Raw genomic sequence first — 18886 nt, forward strand, 5'->3', positions numbered from 1 at the left:
TTCATCCCACGTGGATGAACAAACAATTCTTATCTTTAGGACATCTTGAATTAGTGGGAACACACAAAAGATGTGACATATATTATGTTTGATCCAACAAGAAGAAGTGTCTTAAGTCTATTTGTGTACCCTTTTTGTACTTGGAAGTGCTAACAAATATAGGAAGTGGGGTCTTTGATTTCTTTGCATTATTGAATTTGGAACAATGTAATAATAATTGGTGCATTTATTAATTTATTATTATTATATATATGCTTTTTTGCACATGTTCAATACCACATTGTTGGAAATCCTAGTCCTTTTGCATATGTGTTGGAATTTAGATAAGATTAAACATAGTTCTATTATTGTTTTCAACTTTGCCTCCCTAAATGCACTATAAAGTCAAATCCCACTAAGACAAAATGCGATTTCAATTGGAATAGTTGAAGACGCAAGTCAATTGGACAAAAACATTCTTAGTTTACATAGGTGTGAAAATTACATTTTTCATCCTTCAAGTTTGCACTAATTTCACATTTAGTCCCTCATGAGTCATGAGTCATGTTTCAATAATATAACACTTTCTGTTATTTCCATCAATTAAGACAGTGATTGGCACACGTTTGATTATGTTAGTACTAACAAAAAATTGACCGAAATTACTAAAAATATTGAATTTCTGAAACATAAGGGACCAAATGTGTGTTTTTGTGAATATGGGAACTAAATGTGAAATCGATGTAAACTTGAGGGGCGAAATCTGTATTTTCCCCCCTTTCATATTCTACACAATGTCTTAAATATCTTTATAAAGTGAATTTTGATGAAAAATAATAAGAGCACTAAATTATTCCATACAATTTTTTTTTTATTTTTTTTTATTTAGAACACCACTAAAAATGGAGAAAATAATCAAGGATAACATTTGATAAATAATGGGAAAATAATCAAGGGAAACGTAACATTGCAATAATCGAAAAATAACAAATCGCTAAATCAAATAATATGTTTTCGAATAGGACTATGCTGACTCGGTCACTGACTATAGAGCTATCGTCATCCCCTAGACTTTAGCTTCTAAAATGTTGCACGTTTCTATTGATTATTAAAAAAAATAAAAAATAAAATCATATATTTACGTTGACTAAAAGACTTTTGAAATATATCTTGGTCAACGAGCAATATCTGATTTTGTGGTATACCCCAATTGTTGTTCCATTTCCCAAGTCAACTTAGGTGTAGCCTCGTTGTGTATTGGCACATAGTCCTAAACCAAAAATAATAAATAAATAAATAAAATTAAGACCATAAATTTAATTAATTTTATTATAGAAAAAGAAATTAAAGAATGGTGTACCTCAAGCTTAGAGATGAGTTCTTGGGCAGTTTGGGCAGATACAATTATGTGACGGGCAGATGGTGTAATAAACCCTTCATCAACAGCTTTGTCTATGAAACACAACAGTGAGTTGTAGTAACCATCCACATTCAGTAATCCCACCTGTAATTAATTATTTAAAATTAACATTAATTAATTAAAAAAATATTAATTGTTTAAAATATAAGTGTGATTATTTGTAATTAATTAATTATTTACCGGTTTGTCATGGATTCCAAGTTGAGCCCAAGTGATTACTTCTAGCAATTCCTCCAATGTACCATACCCACCTGCAATTTATTTATTTATTTATTTTATTTTTTAATTAGCCCATTAAAAATTGGGACCATTTAAATTAATGTTGAATCATTTTTTGAGTAATACTTAAAACAAATTTATTATTCCAAATTGGCATTGCACGGATTCTTGATATGATTGCACCGTACAAAAGCAGAAACTCGATATATTAATAATTTTATTTAATTAATATTTTTTTCCGATCTCAATTTAAGGATAACGATATTTCGCTAAATTAAAATAATTTGGTTGATCCCGATTGTAGTAAGATATTTGAATGCAACAATTAAGGCGAGACAAAGGAAAATGGCACACTAAAATCCAATGAATGAATGAATTAATAAATTAACATAAAATATAATGCAATGATTAAATAAGAAAATGAAATTAATTACCAGGTAGGGCTATAAAAGCATCAGCTTGTCTAGCCATTTCTGCCTTCCTCTGGTGCATACCGGACACTGCCCTCACTTCTCCGACCGGTTCTCCGGTTATCTGAAATGACGATTTTGCCCTTCAATTATTCTCGTGTTTAAAATTATTATTTTTATATAATATAATATTAAAATTAAAATACGATGCGTAACACCAATTATAAATATCTGAAAAAATTACCTCTCTAGGCATTAGAGTTCTGGGAATTACCCTGCCAAAATAAATAAAAAAATAAAAAAATAAAAAATAATCATAAATATTTAAGAAATAAATAAAATAAAATAAAATAAATTAATTAATTACCCCAACACGTGGCGGCCACCATCAAAGACAGCTTGGGAGACCAAACCCATTAATCCAATACTGCCACCTCCATATACCAAGTCTATATTCCATTCAACCTGTCCATAATTAATTACTATCTTAATTACCATAATTAATTACTCAATTAAACAATTTATTTCCACGTCAATATTTATCTTAATCGTACAGTTTAATAATTAATTACTATGTAATAATAATTAATTACCAGTTGTTTGGCAAGGTGGAGAGCAGCAAGCTGGTAGCTAGGGTTCTTGCCTGGGCTGCTGCCACAAAAGACACAAATCCTCTTGAATCTTGATGATTTTCTCGCTTTGTTTTCCATCTAACCAAACACGCCACTAACTATTTTAATTTCAATTTCAATCAATATATATATATTTAATTTAAATATTTGTATTTTGGGATTGAGAAAAAAAAAGAGTTTTAAGTAGGAAAACTGTATAGGAAGGAATGAAGAGAGTATAGTTTCTTTTATATCCAAATTCCCTTTGTTCTTCGCCAATACTATCTCTACACGTGTCACTATTTTTTATTTTTTTTCTTTTTAAATTTTGTTTTGTTTTATTCTTTATATTTCGTTTGTGAAATTGTGTCATTTTCAATCGGAAACCTATAGACAAAGAAAGGGGCCTGCCTTCACATTTTCTCTTTAAGGGTTTTTTTTTTTAAATTTTTTTTATTTCCATAAGATTTTGATTTCATAAATTCAAAAGTATTAATATATAATATTTAAAGAAACTTAATAATTTAAAATTTATTTTTAATGCAATATTTTAATGTGTAATTTAATTTATTTTTTTAGCAATCATGTGGGCCTTTAGGTTGGTGGGCCCACCTGAGTAAGGTGAAACAATGTTGTTGCGACGGTGTCGTATTGAGGTGCACGTGCACGTCACTGGAGGCCACACCTTAATTTCATGGGCAAAACGCGTGGAAATTGGAATGAAAATTTCGAATACTATGGAATCGGATTTTTAAATATTTTTTTTCATCCAAATTTCGTATATATATTTGATTTCAATTTTTCTGATAATATTTGGAATTTAATGGGAATGAATACATATTAGATTACGGTTTCTGATCTAATTTATATTTCCAAAATTATTTTTGAAAACTCTGATTATTTTTTGAAATTATACTTATAATATCAATATTATACTTCTGAAGTCTGCCAATTCCGAATCGATTTTTTTGGATTTTGGAAAGAGCTTTATGGAACATAAATAGAATTAGTTTTCCACTTTCGAAAAAAAATTACAAATTTTTCAAAAGTTCTAATTTCGATCTGATCCGTCCGACTTTCATTGTTACGCAAAACTCACAACCGCTACAAAAAAAAATAAAAAACAAAATTACAAAAGTCCTATATTCGATCTGAACCGTCCGACTTTCATTCCTAATAACGGTTCTACCTTAGCTTCTGTCTTACTTGATGTTTGAATCATTCAATCATAAAATAAGTTACCTAAAACAAAATTAAATTTCTCTAATAAATTACAATCCTTAACTCTAAAATCTACACACTAATTGAATAATATTAAGAAAAATACATGAGTGGTGACTGTGTAATGCAATCATGGGCTAATTAATTAATATTCTTTTTTTCTTTTCTTTTTCTATTTTAGTGGTAAGAAAAAAAGTCTTCTCCTCTAAAAATTAAAATAAATGAAAACAACTTGTCGAAGATTATTATGAAAACCCCAAAAAAGAAAGGTAACTACTTTACGCCAAACATCTCTTGACAATTTATCTTTTTTTTAATTTCTGAAATTTTCATTATTAAAAAAAAAATAGAAATAAATAAATTAAATAAAAAAAAGGTCCCGTGAACCAAAGAATGTGTCTTTAATGAATGTGATTTACCAATAGGTGGGAGACATGAGGGAATATTCCAACTGAAAAAACCTAATCTTATCTTAAAGTCAAAATTAAAAATATATTTCATTTTCATATGAAGGTTTTCTTTACTAGACTAGAACCGTTGAACCGTTCACTACAATTTCTTGGTCATACAAATTGGGCACAAAAAGTTGTTGTCTTTATACCACTTTTGTCTCAAATTATATTCTTATCCCCACTCTTATATTAATTCTGAGTCATATAATCCACATTCTTTACATTGTTTGTGGCTAACTACTTACCACTTGAATAGAATCGAGACGAACGGATGTTTTGTTCAAGTTCGTTTGGGTTTAATCGACATGCTGAAGTTGCGTTCAAGTTTAGTGCAATAAACAATCGAGTCAAGTTCGAACGAGGTTTAGTAGAGCTGAAAATCAAGTGACAAGTAATTTGACTTTTTGCATATACTTTATCATTTATTTTTCATCTTATCTACACAAAATCACAAATTCAATTCAAATTAAACATACAATTGACTTAATATTGATTAAGTAGTACTCATAATAAATCATCCTACTTCATTTATTGTTTGATTAATTGAATCGTTAAATGTTGTATTTATATTTTAAATTTAATAATTGGTTTTGAAATATTAAGACTACCAACCCCTATTTGCACTATGTGACACCTTCCAATTTATTGCCAAGTTGATCTTCATTCCGTGGCTTAGAAGTGTTACACATAAATGTTTACTCTCTCTCTCTCTCTCTCTCTCTCTCTCTCTCTCTCTCTCTCTCTCTCTCTCTCTTTCTAGATTCTGTTGTTTGCATTGGCCATGGGGAAAAGGGTGAGATCAATGTTTTGACAACCCAATAAAGAAAAGAATAGAAATAAACTAAGTTATAATATCACAATTAATGTCATCATAGTGCATGTGTGGTTAAGAATAGTACTAATCTTCAAAACAAGATTATATATTATCTTATCTTATATATAGAGAGAGAATATAGAAGTGAGAAGTAGAAGAAAAAACCTAACCACCCAATATATATATATATATAAAAAAAAGAAGTTGGAATAAATTGAAATGGATTAATTTGAATTTGGTAGGTAATGCGGGAAGGTGGGGGGAGTGACAAAATTACTTCAGGAAAGTGTGTGACCTTTTAGAGTAATCCCCTCCATTTTAGTTTGCTTGGTCATATGGCTTTCTTAAAGAGATGTACAAATTTAAATTGAGTTTCTCCATTTGCCGATTTCCTTGACTTTTTTGTCATCTCCACGTGTCCTGCACCCGTCATTATTTATGTAGATTTATATGTCTATAAATTCAGTAATTTCAAGTTGTAACAGTATGTTTAGTTGAAACAAGATTTTAGTTACAACTGTAATTCTTGTGTTAACACAGTTATACTCTACTAAAGCAAATAAACAGAACACAAGAATTAATGTGGTTCAGACACAATTGTGTCAGTTATACTCTACTAAAGCAAATAAACAGAACACAAGAATTAATGTGGTTCAGACACAATTGTGTCCTACCCTACATCCACGTGGACCTGCAAACACGATTTCACTAGTTCAGATTTATAGTGTACATTAATAGGATTTAATAAAAACACTAAAGACTCCATATTTATGTAATATGCCGTTCTTGTACACAACTCGAACTCCGTGTCTCTTCCAACAGCAGCTCCACACCGCGTGCCTAGAACTCCTTTCTGGCCTGAACTCCCTTCAGTAACGCGGTTGATCTCTCGAGAGATCTATATAGCAGATCTGTATAAGTTGGCACATCCAACGATGGCACAGTTCTATTCAGCAGAACGTTTCAAGTAACGCGGTTGATCTCTCGAGAGATCTGTATAGCAGATCTGTATAAGTTGACACATCCAACGATGACACAGTTCTGTTCAGCAGAACGTTTCAGCGATTCTTCAAAGCTATGGAGTGATTTTTCTCCCAACAAAAGTGTCACGGTCTTTGTGAGGCGAGGAGCCTTATATAGGCGTGAAGTCGGCCTCCAAAGACCTACCTTCCAAAGGAACCGAATAACTAGGAAACAGAATCCTAATCAATATCTAGTAATAATCTAGATAACTATAAAAGATTCCTAACAAGAGTAGAGTACTAGGAAATAAATTTAAGTCCTAAAGTATTACAAAGGTAGGACTCTAAATTTCCAAAATAAACATGGGAACAAATCTTTTGTCAATCTTTACTTCCCAAGTGAGGCGGATTTCTTTATCGGTAGAAATCTGGCGCCAACAACTTACATTTCATAAATCAATATATATTAGTCATTAGGATATATATATATATAAACACACACACACACACACACAAAGTATGGTCGGTTGAGTAAGGTGAATGCAGAGTCTAACGATACAAGTTCGATCTGAATTATTACTGGAGAACGAATTGTTTTGTACACATGCATTAGAGAGATTTAGTACACATGATTGATTGTGAGTTTTTTTCTTATATAAATAATATTCACATATATATCAAAGAACAATGGAACTAGTACATTAGTCCAAAAAAACAAGGTTGTGACTTGTGAGCAGCATAATTTGTTAATGTTGTGATAAAACATAACATCAAAAATTCAAGATTTTGTAGCATTAGGAATTACCTGATCTTGTGGATGCAAACAATTGGAATTCAAAAAATAAAGTAAAAAAAATACTATATTTATTAGCAAAACTAAACGACGTTAATCTCCATAGTAATGGCAGTTTCGATTCTTTTCTTGTATACTCGAAAATAACCGGGCAAGCAAAGATAGTTGAATGCAGTTTCCTGTATTCAAGCATGACCAATTTTTCTGTCCAATGACTCGTACAAGAAAGCAATTGCTATTTTGAAAATGGGTCGTGCTAAATCCTACACTAAAATTTACTAAATCCCACACTTCAATTTAAAAAAATCATCTCTCTGCTTATATTTTCTCTAACTTCTCTCCAAAATAATTTTATCCAAGCCACTCAAAATTCATTAATTTTTTATGTGAATAATCATAAAAAATGAGTTCAGCTTTATTCAACATTTATTCAATTTCATTAAACTTTTTTTATTATTCAAATTCATATCAATTTGATTTTTTTCCCCACATATTCTAACTTCATTTTAGTTTGAACATGTAAAGACTTTTGTCAAATTCAAACATGGAATGCTAGGAACTTTTTTAATGTGTAATTTTGTGAAAAAGTTAGGTAAAAAGAAGAAGAGTGGGGAAGGAGAAAATAATATTTTAGAGACATAAATATTTTTAATTATGTTCATGACTTGGTAAAATCAGTGTGGGATTTAGCATTTCAGTTTGAAAATACTATATCTAGTTAAGTCACAGGTGACGTCACAATGAACGCATGCAATGATGCAAAGGTATTCATTTCATGCACTGATTGAAAAAAAAAATCAATATAAAAAAAATAAAAAATAAAATCACATACATTATACTGGATAAAGATATAAACACACACACACACACACACACACACACACACACACACACACACACACATAAGTTGGATAGAGAAAGATCAAAATTTAGAAAGGCTTACATGTATAAATGTATACTACACAACAGAGCTACTGTAAAAAAACATAAAATGAAACCAAATATAAAGAATTTGAAAAGGGAAATAAAGCACTCTTCCTAGGACGAAGCTACCCCTACTACATAATATCAGCCACTCAGTCTAACCATATCAGCCTCGTCGCCACCGCAGTTAACCTGTCCCCCACAATATTATCCGAAAAGTCCAATCTAGTCTACAATGTGAAAAACAAAACACCAATTTATAGTACAAATTAAAAACCTCAATAAACAAACCCCTTGCACATTATAATCAACAAACCTGTCCTCACAGTCGCAAGGTAAAGGTCAGCGAAACGAAAAATTTTGAAAATTAAATAAGCGCCCTCTTATCTGCGATTATCCGATTGTGGGGGCCTTCTGTTTCCTCCCCTACCCAAAGCCGAAAATTGATTTCCCTGTTGTCGAGGACCATTATATCCTCTGCCTGCACCGCCACGAGCCCACGGCACACCACCACGCTTGTTGTTATAACCACCCCCGTAGGGCTTATCACCTTCTGTATTACTGGATCCACCACTCGGTTCATGATAGTAAACCCCCGGTCGTATCGGAGTTTGAACCCCCGGTCGAATCGGAGTTTGAACCCCCGGTCGAATCGGAGTTTGAACCCCACGCTGAGGTGGCGGATATGGCTGATAGCCATGTTGCTGAGGCGGCGCTTGTGAGTAATGTCCATGTCTACCACCTTGAGCATAGTGCCCATGCCGAGGGTTATCCCTAGCATGTGTTGCAGGCCTGTCGTCTGATCCATATCGAGAATCCGGGAATCTATTATTATGTGGGTTGTGGTGAGTAGGCGGCGGCGGTGGGGCGGCGGCGTATGGTGGTTGTCTGTAAGGAACCGAGCTCGAAGGTCTATGGTGAGAATAGACTGGGCTAGTTTGCATGGCCACTTCTCCCGCAGGGTATGGAAGAGGCTGATTAGGTGGCGGCAGTCCATATCCAACGGCTGCTGCACGAGGGTGTGGGTGGTGCGCCGGACCAGCGTGGCGGCTATTCGTTTCTGGCCTTACCGGTAAACTATTAACAACAAGGCGGTGTGCAGCTTCTCCGAGCTGTCGACCGGATATGGCTCCGTTTGTGATATCAGATCTGGGCGGCCCGTTTGTGTTGTTGTACCATGCGTTGCTGTCAGATATGGGTGGTCCGTTTGAGTTGTTATTGTTGGACCTTAGGTTGTATCTGTGTCCGTTTGAGTTATTATTATTAAACCTTTGGTTGTAGTTGTTGTTCTTGTCGAATCTTTGTCCGTGATTGTTGTCGTATCTTTGTCCGTGATTGTTGTGGTCATATCTTTGTCCGTTATTGTTGTTGTTGTACCTTCCATTGTCATACGGCCTCCTTCCATTATCCTCGTGCCAAAGTACTGGAGCTGGTTTTAGATCACCAATGGTTACAATCTGCATGTCAAAATGATAAACAAAGTCAGACAGCAGAATGGTAATAAACTAACGTAAAGGCTGCATGTAGTGTAATTCTGGCCAAAACAGATAAACATGTAACTTTGGTACATTCAGTTTGGTTCGATAAAAAAGTGCAGTGAAATGATTATTCTTATTGGCTCATCTATCCTAAAGTGAACTGATTATGACTAATATAGGCTACAAGTAACATTGTCACCTTCTCTGGGAACGTAACACCTGGCGGCGGTCGAGGAATGTGGTTATGAACATCTGGAAGTCCATATATTGCACATCTGATCACAAAAATAATAAAAATATTAGAAGCCACGAGTGATGATGAAAACATTGAAGAAATTTAACGTCATATTCTGATAGTTGCCGATGCCCAATAGGAGCTTACATGACTTGGTTGTTCATAATGTCTTCCAACCCTGAAATAGGTGATCTGAAGACAGGAGGGCAAGGATCGCCAGAGCAAAGGGAAATGTAGCCATTCATTCCACCACTGCATGTAGCCCTAGTTAACATCAGAACACAGATCCACATAATATTCCAACTTATCACTTGATTTATTAGAAACCCATTTCATAGAAAAACAGTTTACTCCATTGCAACATTTTATATATATATATATATATATATATATATATATATATATATATATATATATATATATATATATATATATATATATATATATATATATATACATATACATACATCAACCACGTAGTAGAATGAAATCAGTTTGTAAAGCATGCCTTTGAAGTATAACCAAGTGGTTCCAAGCTGTAAAGTATGCTTTTGAAATAGATAAATAACATCTTTACAGATACTTCATATATTCCGTTAAAATGTCAACTAAACAAAATGAAGAATTCGCTTTCAGTCGATCGTGTCCAGCTCGGTTAAAATGGAGATTAATCCATTGAAAAGTTCACACATAAAACATGAATCATATCCTTCGTGTCCTTTGTCCACATGACTTATGTTGGAACCGCATGTATCCAAGCACGAAGAATGATATCCGACAACCTTAAAATTTAGGTATGAATATGATCAGGTTCATGCAAAAGCAATTTTAGAGAGGCAAACCTGGCTGCTGGATCAATCCGCTCCTTAACCTGAACTCTTTCTTTGTCCGTCAGCTGCTTACATCGATCATCGAGAGAAAATATGTATGGGGATAGCGTGTGTGACACTGACACGAAAAGCAAATCGGACAGTACGCTGTTTCTCCGTGCTTCCTCTTCCTGCATAATGATAATCTAGATACTTAGCAGAGATAATTATATATACCAAACCAATTTATGATCCAGAACCGAGCTAGTGGCCATACCGTGAGTGTGTGCTCAACTTTTTCCACCTCCGCAAGTAGACGCCGCTCATCAATGAAAGGCAATTTAGCAATACCCTGAGATTAAGAGCAAAGACAAAAGTCAATGAAAGGCAATTTAGCTTTAATGTATAGAATAGAATCTGAATCTTAAAAAGTAAGATGTACTTACCATCCAAGCGAACCGTTTACCATTCATGTCCACGTCAAAGTCTGATGAGCAAAAAGGGACAGCAAGAAAGATAAGAGCGCTGCTTCTTTATACTAGGACATAAAAGCATACTATCATCATGTACAAAAGCATTTAATCATACCAGTAGGATAAAAATCGATTATAGGCGAGTTTGGATCAGTCATTAATTTCCTATACTGCTCAGGTAAAGCATGAGAACTGCAGATAAACCCAGTTAGAGCACCAAAAAGACATAAAAAGTAAACTAAAGCACAAGAGATATCAATCCAACCTTGCAGCAGGAAAAACCCCCAGCAACTGATTGAAAGGCTTAAATGGGGTTCCTAGCTCAAAGCTTATGTCCAACTGTCCAAGATCCTTCAGATCTGAAGCAAATGGTGCGTAATGGTATGGATAAAACCTGCAAGAATTACATTACACTGTCAATACATAGTTGGCGAAAGGGAAAACTATATATTTGTCCTTCAAACATAAGTTGCTATTTCAAATAAAATCTATATATTTGAAAACACTAGATCTTTCAATGCATAGTTGGCGAAAGGGAAAAGGCAAGTGGCTCTGGAACCATAATCAAAACAGAGCAGCAAGGCACTTCCCCTGTTTTCTATATCCAATCAGAAAAGAAAACTGTAATTGAACCAAAAAGAAGAAAAGGACAGAGACTTTCCATTGCCAGGAACAGACACCTTCGTAGTAATAGTGCATAACCCAACATAACCCTTCTGTATACTTCAGGACCTGCAAGAAATCAATTAGCCAGTGAACTTACTACTCGTACGCGCAATTGTATCTTCAGCACATTGCATGAGCATAGAAAAGTACAACATTATAGTTGCCATATATATATATATATATATATATATATATATATATATATATATATATATATATATATATATATATATATATATATATAGAGAGAGAGAGAGAGAGAGAGAGAGAGAGAGATGTGAGACTATCTATATATGGCCCAATTCTCCCTAAATTATCAACCTTAACTATTGATTTTCATAACAGTGGAACGTTTTCATCATTTTCCAATCCTTCCCTATCAAGGGAACCAAGTTGAATAACTTACCACATCTCTTCGTATCGCATCAAGTTCTTCAGGAGAATCTCCAGAAAACTTTTCTTCATAATACCTCTCTTTCCACCCTGGTTCTCCCAATTTGACCTAGAAAAAGCAAATCAGCGATGTAGTTTCAAGAATTAACAATGGTAGGAAAGTAGCCTACTTCATCAACACCAAAAACCTCATATTCACTTGGGATTTTGGCCCATACATATGTGCTTCAATTTTTGTATCATGGAATAAGTAGAACCTTTTTTTTTTACTTTTCTGCATGACTCTTCAATTATTCTAATGGTTCCACTACATTTATTCAGAATTTTAAGGCAAGTAAACAAATTTTAAGATGGCATAAAATAATTGAAAACTAGACAAACTAGAAAATCAAATATGAATGAGAGTACACAAAAACTACATTGACTTTATTTTGTTAGATGGGGTAATTTTGTCAATTCGATACATAACAACATAAACTTTCTAAGGTCCTTGTGCTTTTTAAATACAATAGATAACTTAAACAAGGTCAGCAACGTAGAGTAAAGCGAACCTGTGGCCCATGCTAAGGAAATAATCAGATTAAAACAGCTCCTTAAGAAAAAATAATCAACTCTACATAAACAGATGGATTAAGTGCATAATGCTCAGTGTTTCTCAGGCACTGTCTCCAAAATTTCTTTCATCCTTTGATTTGTACGTATACTGTGACTCTGACTCATATCAATAACAGAGATCAATATTTGAGACAATGCTTATACCTTGTCCTCCTCTGGATTGTCCGTATTGAAGGCATCGGACTTGTCACGAAGCAACGCCTTTAGCTTTATTTTCAGCTCTTCTTTGTTATCATCTTCCTGAAAGGCAGAATACAAGAAATGCAGTAATCAGGATCCCATATGTTTTGCATGATAAACAGTTCGAAAAGTAACAAAAAATGTCAGACAACATAAACGCATCTCGTTCCATAATGGCAAGCTCTAACATCAACAAAACTTGACCAATAGCAGTAAATCCTACGGAGCGCTTGGAGCAAAAATTAAATTAAAATATCTTCCCAAGCAGGAATACATACGTCAATTTCTAGATTGCTCTCAGCTTCAACAATAGCTGCACCTATAGTGGCTCCAGAATCCACACGTGCAACTTTTGGTGCCCTGATGTAGGGTTTCTCATCTTCCGAAGTTTCAGATGGTTTAGATTTAATGTCAAGATCAGATAAACTTGAGGTAGCTTGACCAAGTTGATCGTGTCTAGAAGAAGTTGAAGATTTATTCTGTTGAAAGGGTGAAGGCGAAGGAGCAGAAGCAAGGCGAGAACCACCGAAGCGAGCAACAGGAACAAGAGAATCAGGTCTACTCATGGGTTCAGCATCGTCTCCTCTTTTGATTTGCGACTTTTGAGACTTCTCGCGCTTGATTCTTTCAGATTGTCTCTGTACAGAATAACGGGTCACAAAGAGAACAATATGAGTTTAACCCATGAATAATGTACATAGAGAAAATACTTACAGTCTACAACAAAGTAAAGCATAAAGGCTGCAAAGTTCAAGTTTTTAAACAGCAGAAACTCTCAAATCAAGCATGAAGAATTCAACGAAATTACAATCACTAGGATCCTAGATAAACAATTGATAGGTCCAATGCAACAGTAAGATGATTTAAGAAAATGATTGGAAAGGCTCGCATCTACTTCCAATAGAAAGTAATCTTATAGATGCTGGAAACCTCTAAAACAGAAAGAGAAGTCTCAGAGAAAAATTAAATTTGAAATTGTGAACCGTCCAAACCTCCTACAGTGATTTCCCATTTGGATCAAAAGAAACGGAATTAATTTGGTCTCGAGAGGCATATCCCATCATTTCACAAGTATATACACAAATGGTTAGTCCCACTACCGCGGTTACTTAAATGCTTTAATCCCAATAGCAGCACTACATCGGAACATTTTATTGTAAGACTATAACAGATATCCACTAGTCGCTACCCATAAAATGTCGACAAAAATGAAGAACATATTATGCATAAACGTCAAGCTCATAAATGTGCGAGAATATAATTCCACATATATGAAGCATATGATCTGGAGAGTAGTACAAGAATATACACAGTATGTTACTGATAAAAAATGAACAAAGAGCTGGAAGATAAGGCTAGAACCAACTTGATGTAATCGGGCCCTTTTCTGAAATATCGTATCTTCAAATGATCCCACAGCTTGAATAAAGTGTTCCACTCTGGCTAGGTTTGGCTGGAAGAAAAAGAAAAAAAAAAATAAAAAAAAAAAAGGAAAGAAACAGAAAACAAGATTGAGCGAGCCTCCAACTATGAACAATGAGGAAGAAAATAGCACAAGAAAAATAATTCTCTAGATAATATAATGCATACCTTGCTTCCATCAGTCAAGTACCCCCCCATAACCCTCAACTCCTTTTTATAAACAGCCATCAGCAAGTTGATCGCTCCCTATGTATGAAAATGAGTAAGTACATTAAAGATCAACAGCACCATTAGCACTTCTGAGAGGTTTCCAAACGAAGGCAAGTGGAACAACGGAAATGCAGCAGAGAACTTGAACTATTCTATCAAAAGAAATCTATTCAGTGCGTCAACTCCAACTTTTACTAATGTTGGAAAGTTAATTACGAACTCCAGAAACCACATAGTAGAACAGATGCAATAATAAAACCATTTATGCACGTAGTACGATCACCAAGGAATTTGATAATTTGTCATTAAAATAGCAAATACAGGCCAAACATCATGAACAAAATGTCAGCATTAATGCCCCTAACATAACTCAAACAAACTTGATCCTTAATTTCCTTTAACCCAAATATCAACCTCTATCATACAATAAATTTCAGGAGCAACTTTTACTGAATTTTATTCCAACATTCGGGTTTATTCATTCCCAGATTGATATTGAAAACCCACTGGTTACTAGGATCATCTAGCAACTAACGCTTTTGATAGATTTTTTCTCCTCCCCCGTAAACTGGTTCTGGAATTAAAGATTAGAGCAGCATAACCTAAATAGATATATTCTTCACAACGAACATTATAATTAATCTCCTTAAAGCTTATATTCTCCTGAAAAAGCGTTTTTATTGGGAAAAAAGAACTCTTCATTCGTTTGATTCTTGTGTGCATGAACCGTTGAATTGATTTAAGTAAAATTTTACGACACAAAAAGAATATAATGATAATTATACGAAGAAATAACCAAGAGAATCTCTGAAAACACACCTCGCGAATCTCGAGTGTAGGCATGTGCGGCAAAAAGTCATTACCGACGAAGAAGCACATGAAGATAAAATCATCAACAATGCATTCAAAATCAATCTTGAAAGGAAGATTAGGAATCTGCATCTCGTATTCTAGATACTCACGAAGAGTCCAAATATTCAGAAACTGCAAAACAAAGAACAAGTATAGGTTAAAAAGTATTTCCACACAAATCTATATATAATGTTCCATCATTTATATCTGCTAACCTGATAAGGTTTTTTAGGCACGATTTCAGCATCACCTTTTTCATCAAACTCTCCTGCCTTCCTCTTTGCCTTCCCTTCACAATTAGCAGCTAAGTGGCCCACTTGACCACAAAGAAAGCATTTGTCTTGCTGCCCTGGAGCGAATACAACCTTGCAAGCATAATAGAGGAAACACCCGTTACTTCAAAATTGGGGAGATCTAAAGCAGCATATCTGAATCTGTATGTGCAATTCATATGACCCATCCTTTGCGCCATATAATATTAAGCAACCCTTACTCTCAAGCCACATTTTCATCATCAAAACTGGATCAAATTCACTTGAGAAGGAGTACCAAAATAGTAAGCCAATGTCACAGTGTCATTTAAGAACAGGTATAAATGTACCTCTCTGAGTATGGAAAAATGAACTTCATGAGTGGCCAATCCCAGCATGATCAAATCGGCATCCTGTCATGCAGCAGCAGATGACATTCAGCAATTGTAAGAGGGCATATGAAATGGAACATTTACATACTTCAACAGAACTAATCAACACAAAACATACCAACCCATACAGGCAATGGCGAGTATTTGGATCATTCCCAGGAAGGTTTCTTTGGAGACGGATGTAAGACATGATTTTGTGCTCCCCTTCACCAGGAACATTTGCATCAGAAAGTATCACCTTCATTGAGACAGAGTAATTTGCATACATTAATAAAATGGTTGTGCACATGTAGACATAATATAGATGAATGGAAGCTTAAATACACAGTACAAGTAATCAGATGGTTTTGGAAAAAGCATAGCTTAGCGAGTCAACGGCAACTGTACCTTAACATTTTTCCATCCAGGGTCATTGTTTAGTCTGACGTGAATGTAATATTGGAGAGCAACGGATAGAACAGCCATGAATGGCGTTCCAGGTGTGATAACATTAGAGTCAAATAGTTGTGATTCCTTTTTGGGAGGAAGCTTCCTGCCTTCTTGCTCAAACTCCGCCCGCAACTTTTCCTCTTCGGCGGCCTGTAAAGCAATATTGCACTATGAATTAGAAACAATATATTTCATACTAACTGGTTCACAGCGAACAATAGAAGGATTCAGTACCGCATCTGCGGCGTCTTTAGCAGCCCTAAAACGCCTTGACCGCTGTTGATTCATCTTAGCCCTTGGCGCCACGCCATCTACCAACCAAAAAGGTTTACATTCAATAAATTTGACCCATATCAGATCGCATCAAACTTTATTGATATTCAAACATTTTAACCTTTTTTACCCACCAATAGCCATGTAAAGCAGCTTTCGTGGCCGCACCATCACAAATAGCCTGTCTATATAGTCAAAAATGCACTGAAACACCTCGTCGAAAGTAGCTGGAGAAGGCTGCATGAGAAATCAACTATATGATCACTTTCTAGAAAAAAATAAGGACAATATGACATAGGAGAATAAAGCCTAATAAATCAGAAATAAGTATCAAATGCCACCATATTTTGAAACACCGGATTGTCATCACAAAGATGGACTGAGTGAAAAGCTAATACAACCTCCAGATTTATTTTTTTGGAATTGTTACCAATCTTAACACGAAATACCAATATATCCAGCGAACCCATACCAATTTACAAAATATGTTTGGTGTTATTGTAAGTAGCTTGGTATAAATATTCAGGGAAAGTGCATTTACAAAACGGAAACGGAAATTTTTTTGGGCAAGTTAAAAACTGGAATGAGTGATGTGTTATCTTTCGGTTGGGTATGCATTTGGTATATCATTTCTCATACTGATCGTGATTAAAAGATAAGAAATATATATATTATTACTTAAGAAAATAAAATATAGAATGGCAAAATTACTAGCAAACCTAATGGCAATATGACTAGCATGCCTATAGCTAGTAGCCAGACAGTGATATTGGAGGAGAAAACTACTGTGTAGTCGTAACTTTGGTATAGGTCATATATTTTAATCGCTGTAACCTACTCAGACTGCAACTAACATTCCCCACCGAGAGGTTATACATGATTCAGTTTCGAACTAAAAAACTACAGGAGAAACTTAATTCAATTCAAGAAGCATCAACGACTTGTTCCTCCAAGAAAGTACTATGAAAACTTAACTCCTTCAATTACTTCGCATATGGTTTACGAACGAACTCCTAGTCCGGATACAACTAATTACAGTCCTCAAGGAATATAGCCAACTAATATTTCTCAAGGTAGCTGCGAAATATCAAGAACTAACATCTAGTGCACCTTTCTAGTATGTAACAAATTACATTTTCAGTACTAAAACATGAGAAGTAATAAACAAGACCCGGCCAAGTAATAGCAGTTCACAATAAACATAAATTCAAACAAAAAACAGATACACCAATCAACAAGCAGAAAACATCAAATGCTCGAATTAATTCATAATCGTCGGAGTAAAATAGCAAGTTCTTCGAAAATGAATTTTTTTTTTTTTAAAGGAAATAAAACTTACGCGGTCTTCAGGGTGAAAGCAAGGGTGAATAATTCCATTCATATCGAGGTAGAGGTTATCGTATTCGATGTTGTTAGGGTTTGGCTTGCTGGTATCGACCGGAATTTTAACTCCTTCGATATCCACCGGCTCTTCCTCAACCACGTCCACCACCACCATCGGATACTTCTCCGCCAACCACCGGTAAAATGCCGGAACTCCCATTGTTGATCAAACAACACTAAAATCGAAAAAAAAAATAAAAAAAAAACAATAATAATAATTCCTCCCTAATAGAAATTGATTTTATCAGAAAGACACAAGAAATTTAACTGAGATGGAAAAAAAGGGGGAAAAAAGGGTTTTATGGAATCCAACGAGGGAGGGAGCTCGAGCAACGGAACCGATTTAACGGAAGAAAAAGTGTATGCGAGTGAAGAGAATTAGGGCACGATAGTGAAATGATCAGTCGAAAATGCCCTTTTGTTTTTTGGAAAGTGGGCGGATAGGTTTTTGTAGAAATTGGAGGAGATTTTCGTCATTTTATTCGTTAGTCGGTTTCCTTGTGTTGGATTTTGTTTACTGTGTCTGTGAGATACTTTTAAATATCCGAAAGATTCTATTTTCTCAACATTTCTATACTACGCGACTATATCAATGCAAAATTTATTTAGGGCAAAATCAAATTAAATTTTATACCAAATTAAGTGTAAAAAAATTATAATGACCTTAGTAAAATATAAACAAAATAAAATTTAATTCTATCAATTACTCTTGCAAGACCAAATTTAAAAACAAATGAAAACACAATTGAAAAATGGGAGGGAAGAAAGAAGAGGACCACTTGAAGATTCGCCGTCGCGCTGTCACCGATGAAGTCGACCACCGCCTTGTAAAATTTCTACATACTGGTGTCGAATTTTTCACTAAATTTCGACAGTAAATTGTTGTCGATTATTTGAACTTTTTTCGACATTTGTGTGTCGATATTTTGTTCAAAATTCGACATCAATGTGCCGATTTTAGCAATTAAAACGAAATGTTAGCGTCGATTTTTTCAGAAACTGAAAAATTCGACTCTATAA

At 34.5% G+C, this 18886-nt stretch overlaps 2 protein-coding genes across 5 annotated transcripts; both read right to left on the reverse strand.

Moving 5' to 3' along the window:
- Window positions 1-926: 926 nt before the first annotated feature.
- LOC105956444 (cytokinin riboside 5'-monophosphate phosphoribohydrolase LOG1) lies at window positions 927-2861 on the reverse strand. Its single transcript, XM_012980295.2, has 7 exons — window positions 2622-2861; window positions 2396-2493; window positions 2273-2303; window positions 2053-2152; window positions 1580-1650; window positions 1340-1483; window positions 927-1249 (listed from the first exon to the last, which is right to left on the reverse strand). The coding sequence occupies exons 1-7, from the start codon at window positions 2736-2738 to the stop codon at window positions 1154-1156; spliced, it is 657 nt and encodes a 218-aa protein (XP_012835749.2). The 5' UTR covers window positions 2739-2861; the 3' UTR covers window positions 927-1153.
- Window positions 2862-7788: 4927 nt separating this feature from the next.
- On the reverse strand, window positions 7789-18286 carry XRN3 (5'-3' exoribonuclease 3). 4 transcript variants are annotated; one of them, XR_016030369.1, is made up of 23 exons: window positions 17823-18286; window positions 16618-16720; window positions 16445-16521; window positions 16169-16360; window positions 15900-16019; window positions 15740-15802; window positions 15354-15503; window positions 15106-15270; window positions 14245-14322; window positions 14021-14107; window positions 12933-13292; window positions 12619-12714; window positions 11873-11968; window positions 11461-11532; window positions 11066-11193; window positions 10916-10992; window positions 10774-10814; window positions 10605-10679; window positions 10361-10518; window positions 9666-9770; window positions 9483-9558; window positions 8122-9262; window positions 7789-8035 (listed from the first exon to the last, which is right to left on the reverse strand). XR_016030369.1 is itself a non-coding variant. In XM_088815688.1 (22 exons), exons 1-22 carry the CDS (start codon window positions 18024-18026, stop codon window positions 8189-8191), a joined length of 3597 nt encoding a protein of 1198 aa, XP_088671814.1. In that variant the 5' UTR covers window positions 18027-18286; the 3' UTR covers window positions 7789-8188. The 4 variants fall into 4 exon arrangements, 2 of the variants coding, with proteins under 2 accessions (XP_088671814.1, XP_088671813.1); XR_016030368.1 differs by having other exon boundaries at window positions 9666-9782; XM_088815688.1 differs by having other exon boundaries at window positions 7789-9262.
- Between the last annotated feature and the right edge of the window lie 600 nt (window positions 18287-18886).

This window comes from Erythranthe guttata, chromosome 3, assembly GCF_056151865.1.
Source record: "Erythranthe guttata isolate IM_541 chromosome 3, IM_541, whole genome shotgun sequence".
NCBI classification, from domain to species: domain Eukaryota; kingdom Viridiplantae; phylum Streptophyta; class Magnoliopsida; order Lamiales; family Phrymaceae; genus Erythranthe; species Erythranthe guttata.

Excerpts from the sequence above, each read along its gene's own strand:
- LOC105956444 (XM_012980295.2), bottom strand. The coding sequence starts at position 2,738 with ATGGAAAACAAAGCGAGAAAATCATCAAGATTCAAGAGGATTTGTGTC. Across the intron at positions 1,651-2,052 it reads TGCTTTTATAGCCCTACCTG|GTGGGTATGGTACATTGGAG; the intron begins GTAATTAATTTC and ends AATAAATTGCAG. Across the intron at positions 1,484-1,579 it reads TTGGAATCCATGACAAACCG|GTGGGATTACTGAATGTGGA; the intron begins GTAAATAATTAA and ends AATTAATTACAG.
- XRN3 (XM_088815687.1), bottom strand. The coding sequence starts at position 18,026 with ATGGGAGTTCCGGCATTTTACCGGTGGTTGGCGGAGAAGTATCCGATG. Across the intron at positions 11,969-12,618 it reads ACAATCCAGAGGAGGACAAG|GTCAAATTGGGAGAACCAGG; the intron begins GTATAAGCATTG and ends TGCTTTTTCTAG. Across the intron at positions 10,815-10,915 it reads AATCGATTTTTATCCTACTG|ACTTTGACGTGGACATGAAT; the intron begins GTATGATTAAAT and ends TTTGCTCATCAG.